The following is an 11,027-nucleotide window of genomic DNA, read 5'->3' on the forward strand; positions in this document are numbered from 1 at the left end:
GGTGAGTGGGGATAGGGAACAAATATCTCTGGGCTGTCTTGCTTATTAAAGGGAGTGATTCTGTTGCTATCTCCAAGGCTGAGTCCAAATGAGTTATTTGCCCCTGAAAACCTGCTCTAGGGACCACAGTCCTCTCCAGGCTGTCCCTGTGACCTGAAATCCCAGCCCAGGCTCCCCAACCTGCAGTACCTCCCAAGACAGTCACTAAGACGGGAGAGAGAAGGGAAGAGTCCTCTAGCTCCGCTCCTCTTGGCTCCCAGGGTGGAGAGGCTGACGGAGGCGTTGTCCCCCCACGCCAACTGGGCCTTTGAAATTTGGGGAAAAGAGCGTTCAAGTCCCCCACTATTTTTGTAGGGTGCCCAAATGGTGCCAGAGTCACTGCCCGACCCATAGATGCCTCCTCCCCAATTGTTCTTGGTGCCCAGGGCCCAATTAAGCGGCCGCCTCACTCCCGGCAGCCGAGCTCTTATCGGCCGGGATTGATGCCTCCGCGGCTCCTGTATATCATTTCCAAGATTTTTTCTGTCCAACTCCTCGGCTCCTTTGGCTTGCGCGGCTTTGACTAATGATTGCTACAGATGCCAACGTCTCCAGAATCCTAATAGCCAGACAGGCGGACTCTTATTTACCCGGCAACATTTCTGCGGGAAGGGGTGGGGGGAGAGGGGCTGAGGGAGCTGGGGCTTGGCTGTTGCAGGTGGGGGGGGGGGGACAGGGAGAAGGTTGTGACCAACTCACGTTTCACTGAACTTCTTCCCCAGTGAGAAAGACATTCCCAACTCCCTCCTCTCCCTGAGGGAAAAGCAGGATCATAAAATAGTGCTAATAGTAACTCAGAGCTCGCCTCATTGAAAAGGATCAAAGAACGAACAGGACATGGGGAAATAATCAGAGAAGTGTTTATTAGTTGTAAATAGATGAGAGATTAAGCAGGAGACCAGCGGTTTAGGGAGGAAAAAGAGGGATTTTTTTTTCTTCCGGAGGAGAGAAAGGGGAGGTCAGCCACGGTGGGAGAAGGGGCTCCTTTTTAAAATTTCACGTCTTCCCTGTCCTCTCCGCACCCCGCATCTAGTCTTCCCGTCCGTGGAAATGCCTCCCGTCCTTCCCTTACTTCGCCTCACCTTCGGTCCCTCCGGTGTGGGACCGCGGCCACTTCCCAGAGGCTGCTCCGATGCCCGCTGGGGCTGCCCGGGTGATGGGGCCTCTATCTGGGGCTGGGGAGCAAAATGAGACCCAACGGCCAACTGCGGGCTGGGGGCCGCCGGCCCTGCGGTCCCACTCGCGCCCAAGTGGTGGAAAGTTGCGGCCGAATTCGCTTCTCCCGGCGCTTCTGGGCCGCCGGCGGGGCCGGGTCTTTGGGGGAAGCGGCTGGAGCTCCCCGCCGAGCCTGGAGCCGGGCGTCGCGCTTCCCGGGGTCTCGATCCAGACCTTCCCAGACATATACCCCTCATTCGGGTGAAGAGAAAACAAAAACGCTGAGCGGCCCGGCTCCGAGCCCAGGCATGGAGTGCTAACTCCAACGCGGAACATTTTTCTATCAGAGAATAACGGAGCACAAAATAATTCAGCAAGGCGGATGGGCAGGAGCACGGTGTGAGATCCCCGCGCGGTGAAGCGGCTGCAGAGCGGACCGCGCCGCACAGCCCGGGAGGACCATTTCGTTGGAGTGTAGGGCGAGGCCGCAGCCCGGACCCGGACCCAGCCGCCCGAGGGCCAGTCTCTAAATTACAGCCCATCAGGAGGACTCGGAAATGCAAAACAGGGAGCCGAAAGATTTAAACAGTCGGAGGGGGAGGCGTCCCGACGCGGCCAAAGCGAAAATCAATCACGTAATTAAAACGGGGAGAGGGCGAGGCCCGAGCTTGGGGGTCCGGGGTTCGGAGGAGGCAGCCAAGGTGCGGGCCGAGGTGGGCGAGCGGCCTGAGGATGGGGCTCTCCCGTCGCGGCTGGAGCGCGGAGGGGCTGCGGGGAAGTTTGTAACAGATCGCTATTGATTCCCGCTTGGCTGGAAAGAGCAGGCTGTGTGTCCTCTTCTAGGCCGGACCCTGAAGCCGCCCGATGGGCCCTTCCCGGGCTCCCCCATTTTCATGGGGTCGTGGCGTGTGGTGATCCCTGGGGTGCCCCGATCTGTCCAGGCAGGTTTGTCTGAGAGCGCAAGTGGCACCAAGACGTTGCCTCTGGGTTTAAGGGGGTAGAGGGAAGTGGCACCCTAGTTTCAGACACTTACATGTTGCCTTTGGACTGGATTCCCCCACCCCAGGAATCAAGGCTTGCCTTTGGAATGACTCTCATCTAGGCATCCAGGTTTGGAAGGGAGGTGAGTGGGCTTATTAAGGGGAGACTTGGGCCTGAGCTAACTGGACCCCTTTGGGCAGGGAACGAGAAGGAACAGTTCCTGGAGGAAAAAAATAAGGCACGCAGGGAGCTCTGTTTGTGAGGGAATGGTGTTCTTGTTATTACTGAGGTTAATGATGGTAATGATCAGGTATGGCTGGGTCAGCCTGGAGAGAACAAGCTCTCACAGCCCTTTCTCACAGAGGCTTCTCTGGAGAAGTCACCAGCTCCCCAACTTGGGTGTGATTGGGGCGAATAAAATGAAGACCTTTCCTCCCTTTCCCTGCCCTTTCCTCTCCCGTTCCTTAAGAACTCCAGAAAAAAAGGGGAAACCTTATAAAATCTTCAACTCCCCCCCATCATTTTCCTCTGCTCTCTCCAGTTCAGTAAAATGCATCATCTTCGGGCACTGGGCTTTTGCCGGGCGCCCTTCTTAGGAAGTTCAGCAGGCAGTTACTGGACCAAGTCCCCATGAATTCTGTTTCTGACCCTGGAGGAGACCCAGGATTCTCTTGCCTGCTATATTGGAATTCTCCCTCTATCCTTAGCCTTTCCCAGTCTCTACCTTCCTTGGTCCTGGGTGTCTAATCCCATGGGTCTCTGGCAGCTCAGAGGCCAAGAGCATGTTGAGATGCCCTCATCAGCTCCCCAAAGGGATCCCACCTTCCTATCGGCTTCTTAATTCTGGGAGCACTAGGTCAGGGAGCTCTTTGTAAGCTCCCCTAAGCCAGCCTAATTCCTAGATCTTTCAAAACCACATTTAGAGAGCTTTAAAAGTAAAAGTCCTTCCCCCTCTAACAGGAAAGTTCAGGTTACAAATCTTCAGCAGCGCAAGCTTCCTGCAGCCATAAGTCAGAATTTTCAACAACAAAAAAGAGGAGTTAAAGCTTGCATCAAAGGGAGAAGGGGACACCCCAGCCCCAATTTTAAAGGGGATGCAATCCAGCAGCCTTGGACAAGAGTGGGGGCCTCACTTGACAAGAGTCAGTGAGGCCACGATGGGCAAGGAAGGGGGTGGGGAACCCAACCTCTAACTAACAATTTCTCCAGCATAAAAATGAAACATCAAATTCGTTAGCCCAGGGCCTTCATTTTTCCCCTTCCACATTATAACTAGTTATTGAACTCGTTGGAAGATCTAAAGGCCATTTGCGAAGAGACAAATTTCAATGGAGTTTCCCCATCAATAACCCCATGGCAGTGACCTATTGGAACAAGTCAAACACCCGAGGTGAAATGCAGGTCACTCTGTCTAACCAACATTAAAATGCAGCCACTTTTTAAAAAGCCACTTTAAACGAGATTTGAGGAAAATTGAATTCCAAGAAAGGCAAAGCAAGGAGGGGGAAATCCATGAGAGGACCTTGCCTATGGTCTCCGAATAAACAAGAGAGATTCATCTTTAATATTTAAAGGGGGGAAAATTAACATTCCATGATTGCTTTTTTTTTTTTTGAGACTATAAGCGATTCTAGGAGAAAAAAAAAGGTTGAGTATTTTCTGGTGACACTTCTGGGTTATTAAAATCATTTTAGACCAATTCATTACTTTTACTGACAAGAGATTTAAGAAAAAATCAATTAAGCATTTGCATATTCTTTTGCATACATTAGCCCTGCCTGCTGGCATTAGAAAGGGACAAAACACATACATATATACATATACACACACGGGGAAAAATGGGAGCCTTGCTTTAGTTTGGGGTTTTCAAGTTGCTCGGAGAAAAAATAAAAATGAAATGAATTACTTGATTGTATACCATCTAAAAGTCAATTTACTTGAGGAAGAAGAAAGAGACATGTTGCAATTTTTAATCTCTAAAACAACAACAAAAACCACCTACACACACGGGCGCGCGTGCCCGCACACACCCACACCCTGCACTTCTGAGAGTGGGAAATGGATTGACCCTCATTTTCCTTCCCTTTGCCCTCCAAGTCCTGAGTTGGTTCTCCCACTTATTTTTCTCCCTAGGAAAATCCAGGGATTCTGAGACGTGAGATTTTAAGGCATCGCAGAATCAGTGGAGCCGCTGAGGTCTCAGCCGGCAGCTTGTTACCGGGGAGGGGAGGAATATGGGTTATCCAACGGTCAGTATGGTAATCCGGGCACAATAAGGCCTCGCACACAATGGACACATATTTTTCTTCAGCGGTGTCAGAAGGGAAGCGCTTTGTACTGAAACATGTTTCCGAAAGAGAAACCAGATCAAGACTTAGAAAGGATATGGGGTGAGGGGGGCATTCAGACAGTGATGGCTTAGAGGCTGGCAAAAGGTGATCAGAAAAAATAAAAAATAAAATTGGGGCAGAGAGAGGTGGAGGGCAGAGCAGGGGTTGGAGATCCCTGGGCTAAGGAGGCAGGAGGGCGAAGCACAAAAGGAGATACAAGGATTCATCACGGGCAAGAACCGCTTTATTGCCCCCCACCCCAACCCGTTAAGCCAGTGCTAAGTACAGAAGCCCTCCGAAGGGATCTTATTTCTGTGCTTGCAATAATATCCTGGTGAAAATGTTCTTGTGTGTGTGTGTGGTAGAGTCTGGCTTGTTATTTTCCGCATAGGCAACTTTCTTGCTATTATAGGAGCCCAAAGAGAGGGTTTGGGTAAGTGATGTAGATAAGTGTGGGCATACTTGGGGGAATCTCCCAGATTTCACTTTCTGGATGTGCATATCGAATTAGTTGTGAAAACCTGGAACGAAAACTCCACAGATTTATGGCTGCATAAGGAGGCATTTAATACATTAATAAATGTTAATAGTATGAATGCAAATATATTTGTTAGCAGTAATAACCAAAGACGGATTGGACACGTGGTTGGAGGCATCTGAACTCTCTGGATCTACTTACACGTACTGGCCTGAAGTGGGTTTCGGGCTCCCGTTCCCTCAACCCACCTGCAGGAGCTCTGAATCCTAGGGAGTGGTGGTGTGAGATGTGCAATGCCTTGGGAAGGACTCCCTAATTAAGACCAAGAGGGTGAAGAGATGGAAGAAAAGCGAGCTGAGGCGGGGGCAGGGCTGCTAGAAGGTGAATGTGAGGACTGCGAGGAGGGGAGCCAGGTGGAGCAGAGATTATTCCCTACCTGGATGAGGTGGGGCTACCTGATCCAGGTGCAGGCCTAGAAGGGAGGATGGGGGTAGGGCTGGAAGGCTTTCTCCCTCAGCAGCCTTCCGCCCACCCTACCTGAGCTCTCAGGGACTTTGCCTCTCCCCAGGCAGCAGTCTGGGGCTGGGTTCAGAATTTTTATGTGGATCGGCAGTCAGCATTGGTTTCCCTCGCCACTTCCAACAACTTATAATTAACCTATCCCCCTCCCACCAATAATAAAACCCTCACGCACTCCAAATCACTGTCAACCAAGCAGCAGCCTTCCCCTTCTCAGTCTCAAGTTCCTCTTCCAACCAAACCAGCCAGTCCTCACACGCAGAGGGTCCCGGACAGGAGTGGGCAGGAGTTCTCAACCAACTTTGGAAATCTGAGAACCTCTTCTAAGAGATGGTCAACCTCCAGGGAATTCCGGTTCTCTCACCCATCTGGTGGTAGGGGTCGGGCACTGACCTCTTGGGGAGAGGGTATCCAGGGACCCCCAAGCACTGGCTCTTGGTGAGCCTGGGGTGAGTGTGGGGGGCTTAAGCATTGCAGAAGGGAAGGCAGCCAGGGGCCCAGGCAGGGTGAATCAGTCCCTTTGGGCATCGGCTGTGGCCCAGCTCTCGTTCCAGCCCTCAGGGTGAGCCCTCATTTGGAAGTGGGGACCCTCTCTGACATCCCAAAGGTGGTGAGAGACAGATTGGAAATCTCCCGCCTTCAGCCTCCCTCTCACAAGGGTTTTATTTTTTTCCCTTTCCCCTCCTCATTCCCTTAATTGCAGATGTTCTAATTAAACCCTCAAATAGTTGTTATGCCGTTTTAAAAGGTACTTATTCAAGTGTCAACCAGGCTGGGCAGGGAGGAGGCAGCGTAGGGCAGCGAATTAAAGGTAGATTGACTAATCACAGCGGCAATCATAATAATAAAATCAGAGGGAAAAAAATCACATTACGACTTTTCGTGGAAAGGAGGGAGCAGGCAGCCAGCGGCCGCCAGCCCTGTGCTGCCGCCGACACAAAGAGTGCGGGCGATTCCACGAGACTGATTTATGACGTTTTACAGCCCTATAAAAGCTGTAGCGACGAGGCAAGCGCTTCTACCACCGCTGGCAGATTTAGTCTAATAAATAAAACATAAACAGTTAACTTTATGTGTCACTTTTATTGTTATCAAGTAAAATATAGCCGAGCCCCGGCAAGCTATGATTTTAAACTATAATTGTTATCAAGTGCAACAAGGGGACCCGGCTCCCTCCCTGGGCTCTCCCTTCTGCCACCCCCCTCAACTCTGAGTTATGGGATCAGTTAATTGGAATTGGTGCAAGACGTGGCCACCCCTGGCTGAGGGGGAGTGTGTCAGAAAGCAGCTCTTCCTTGCCCCCTCCCTCCTCCGTGGCCCTGCCACCCCACCATCAGGGTATGCCTGTGGGTGGGTAGCAGAGAGAGGGGAGGGTGCAGGAACGGGCTGGAGACCCCCAAGGCCCGCCCGGCATCCCCAGCTTCGTGAGCTCACCCTTCAGCTTTTGGAAGGCGTCCTGGAGCTGGCCCTTGGGGATGCGTGTTTACATGTAAACACATGTGTTACATGGATACAATCACTGGCCGGAAGCAGGCTCTACAGACGAAGGCCTCCCCCTTAGCTAGGTCTGCCTTCTGTGGGGATGGAGAAAGAAGAGCTCCCTGGGCCTTGGCTGGGCACCATCCCAGGGCACTGGCCCCTGGCAGAGTGCTCTCCTCCCTGCTCCAGGTCCTCGGGAACCAGCCTTGGAGGTGGTTGTCAGAAAGCAGCAGGCCAGACGGAATGGAGAGTGGAAACAGCGGCCAGCAGGAGAGATCCTCTGCTCTGGGCTGGGAAGGGAGGGTTAGTGGGTACTCGGGGAGGGCAAGGCTTCTGAACTCTGCTTTTGCCAACCACTTCCTGTCTCTCTTCAGCGGGGGCTCAACCCCCAGACCTCCAGAAATGACGTCAGAATCATTTGCATCCCGCTGCCTCTACCTGCCCGGTCCAGCTGGGACCCTGCCTCGCCGGCCCCATGGCCAGAGGGTTGGGTGAGTGTGTATGGGGAAGGGGGCTGGACTCTGGTCTCCTTGGATGGGGGGCATCCCAGGCTCACCAGCTTCCTGGGCTCAGCCTGGGCCTCTCCCCATCCAACCTCCACTCCAGTCCTCATTCAACTTCCTCTTCCTGCGAAAGAGGGGCGCTGCCACGGTGCCCTACACAGACTGAGACAGGATCGCCATGAATGGAGACCTCTGGAAAAGCTCGGGAGCCGAAGCCCGAGGGGCCCACCGGAGGCCCAAGGGGAGACCCTGGGAGGGGGCTGAATCACAGCCTCCCGACAGCCCCCCAGTGCCCAGGCTTTAGAAGGGAGCTGGGGCTTCCCATCTCCTTTTGCAGGGGAGGGTTGTCAGTCGGCGGGGTGTGCATTGGGGGCACCGCGGCCCCTGCCAGCTAACCCCGCATCACCGCCACCACCCCCCCAGCACCACCACCACCACACACACAAAAAAAATTGGATACATTTTGAATAAAGCGATTCGGTTCCTTATCCGGGGACTGGGTTGCTCCGTGTGATTGGCCGGCGGAGTCACATGGTGAAAGTAACTTTACAGGGTCGCTAGCTAGTAGGAGGGCTTTATGGAGCAGAAAAACGACAAAGCGAGAAAAATTATTTTCCACTCCAGAAATTAATGATCATGAGCTCGTATTTGATGGACTCTAACTACATCGATCCGAAATTTCCTCCATGCGAAGAATATTCGCAAAATAGCTACATCCCTGAACACAGTCCGGAATATTACGGCCGGACCAGGGAATCGGGATTCCAGCATCACCACCAGGAGCTGTACCCACCACCGCCTCCGCGCCCTAGCTACCCTGAGCGCCAGTATAGCTGCACCAGTCTCCAGGGGCCGGGCAATTCGCGAGGCCACGGCCCGGCCCAGGCGGGCCACCACCACCCCGAGAAATCACAGCCGCTCTGCGAGCCGGCGCCTCTCTCAGGCGCCTCCGCCTCCCCGTCCCCAGCCCCGCCAGCCTGCAGCCAGCCAGCCCCTGACCATCCCTCCAGCGCCGCCAGCAAGCAACCCATAGTCTACCCATGGATGAAAAAAATCCACGTTAGCACGGGTAGGCAACTTTGCTTTTTGCTCTCCCCCTCCCTCCCCTCTTCCCCAGTGCTCCCCACCCTCCTTGGCCCCCTCCGGCCCCCGTCCTCCTTTCTCTCCTTCCCCCTCTCTCTCCAGGAGCGACTCTGGGTTAGCACAATTGAACTGGATTTACGAGCGAGAATGGGTAATTACATCCCCCATAAATTTTATGGCTTAGCTACTCTGGGCAGTCCGAGCCATGTGCTACGATCTGTTCTGTATGTGTGAAAACTATGCTCGCTTTCTAAGGGCGCATAAATAATTCAGTGTCGTTGCAATGAGGATTCCCCTCTTATTACACTACAAAGTCTCCAGCTCCCTTCAACTTCTTTATAACCCGTTTAGCTTGATGACTTTATTTCCACCACCCTCTCCTCCTGTTACAACAGAGCTGAGGATGGGGTGAGGGTGGGGGGCAGGGAGCCTGCTGCCTTTGAACCCCACTATTTGCTTTTCCCCTCCCCCTCCCCCAGTGAACCCCAATTATAACGGAGGGGAACCCAAGCGCTCGAGGACAGCCTACACCCGGCAGCAAGTCCTGGAATTAGAGAAAGAGTTTCATTACAATCGCTACCTGACCCGAAGGAGAAGGATCGAGATCGCCCACTCGCTGTGCCTCTCTGAGAGGCAGATCAAAATCTGGTTCCAAAACCGTCGCATGAAATGGAAGAAGGACCACCGACTCCCCAACACCAAAGTCAGGTCAGCGCCCCCGGCCGGCGCTGCACCCAGCACCCTCTCGGCAGCCACCCAGGGCACTTCTGAAGACCACTCCCAGAGCGCCACGCCACCGGAGCAGCAACGGGCAGAGGACATTACCAGGTTATAAAACATAACTCACACCCTGCCCCCACCCCAGGCCCCCATCCTCCCCTCACACACAAATTGACTCTTATTTATAGAATTTAATATATATATATATATATTTTGGTTCTTTTCTCTCTTCCTCCCACCTTATCCCTTGTCATTTCCAAACAGACAAAACAGATAAACAAACAAGCCCCCTGCCCTTCTCTCCTTTCCACTGTTAAGGACCCTTTTAAGCATGTGATGTTGTCTTAGCATGGTACCTGCTGGGGTTTTTTTTTAAGGCCATTTTGGGGGGTTATTTATTTTTTAAGGAAAAAAAGCTGCAAAAATTATATATTGCAAGGTACGATGGTCTGGTTTAGGTGCGTTTCAGGGGAAATGAGGAAAAGAAAAAAGGAAAGAGATTTTTAAGCCAATTCTCCTCCTTCTTCTTTCTCCTCCTCCTCCTTCCCCGCTCTTTCCTTAGGCCTTTTGCATTGAAAATGCACCAGGGGAGGTTAGTGAGGGGGAAGTCATTTTAAGGAGAACAAAGCTATGAAGTTCTTTTGTATTATTGTTGGGGGGAGCTGGGAGGAGAGGGGGGGAAGACAGCAGACAAAGCTAAATGCATCTGGAGAGCCTCTCAGAGCTGTTCAGTTTGAGGAGCCAAAAGAAAATAAAAATGAACTTTCAGTTCAGAGAGGCAGTCTATAGGTAGAATACCCCTCACCCCCCCATCGTGGTTATTGTGTTTTTGGACTGAATTTACTTGATTATTGTAAAACTTGCAATAAGGAATTTTAGTGTCGATGTGAAATGCCCCGTGATCAATAATAAACCAGTGGATGTGAATTAGTTTTACGTCAATGTCTGATGGTTTCTTTTTATCCCCCTCCTCCTTCTGACCTGGTATAACATCCCACCTTCTCTATATAGTTGCCGAAGTTTACTCTAAGCAAACACACAAATCTTAACTCTCAACTCCAGTTTCCCAAGGTCCTTAGAAGAACCAGCAAAAGGTTTGGGGCAGAGGATCTCAGGGGAGGGGATGTGGAAGATTAGGGCCAATTTCTCTGAGTCTGCAGAGGCCAGACTCTCCTGGGGGTACTTAGAGTGGAGCTGGGGGGGGGGTGTCTCACTTTTCTAGAGTTAAGCACAGTGCCTTCTTTTGTCTATTTCCTTCTCCTCTCTTCTCCTTTCTCTCTGATGAGTAGGCCTGCCTAATTTGCAGACTAGAAGGCAAGTTTAGGGAGTTGGGAGGAAGAAGAGTTTTCATCTTTGGGAAGCTCTTTGGGAATAAGGGATTAAGGAAGATGCCCACTCAGCATGCCTGTTCTCCTTAAAAGAAGAAACATTTTGAGCTGGTGACTCTGAAGCAGCAAAGTGACCTGTCAGGATGGCTTCTCTGTTTGTTTAGACTTGGAAAGAAGGGTGAAGTGGAGGCCAGAGGCCTGGGAGGCCCCCTTGCATGGGTAGGCCTCAAAGCCTGATTCCTAGAGATAATGAAGCACTTTTATTTTTTCCCCCTAACTTTTATCATAGACCTGCCAGGTGTTGAGAAAAGACACAGGGAGAGGTAGGGACCACCCCTCTTCCTACAACTTCCCAGGTCCCCGCAGGGCTTGGGATAGGCAGAACAAGGCTGCCTGGTTGTAAAAAAAATTT

At 52.0% G+C, this 11,027-nt stretch overlaps 1 protein-coding gene across 1 annotated transcript; it reads left to right on the top strand.

The window, feature by feature from the left end:
• Positions 1-8,108: 8,108 nt before the first annotated feature.
• HOXC4 (homeobox C4) lies at positions 8,109-9,525 on the top strand. Its single transcript, XM_082665105.1, has 2 exons — positions 8,109-8,553; positions 9,047-9,525. The coding sequence occupies exons 1-2, from the start codon at positions 8,115-8,117 to the stop codon at positions 9,400-9,402; spliced, it is 795 nt and encodes a 264-aa protein (XP_082521231.1). The 5' UTR covers positions 8,109-8,114; the 3' UTR covers positions 9,403-9,525.
• Positions 9,526-11,027: the final 1,502 nt, after the last annotated feature.

This window comes from Grampus griseus, assembly GCF_964374135.1.
Source record: "Grampus griseus genome assembly, chromosome: 11".
NCBI lineage: Eukaryota > Metazoa > Chordata > Mammalia > Artiodactyla > Delphinidae > Grampus > Grampus griseus.

Bases quoted from the DNA above. Each gene is read 5' to 3' on its own strand.
- HOXC4 (XM_082665105.1), top strand. From the start codon at position 8,115: ATGATCATGAGCTCGTATTTGATGGACTCTAACTACATCGATCCGAAA. The intron at 8,554-9,046 runs GTAGGCAACTTT...CCCCTCCCCCAG, and splicing joins AAAAATCCACGTTAGCACGG to TGAACCCCAATTATAACGGA.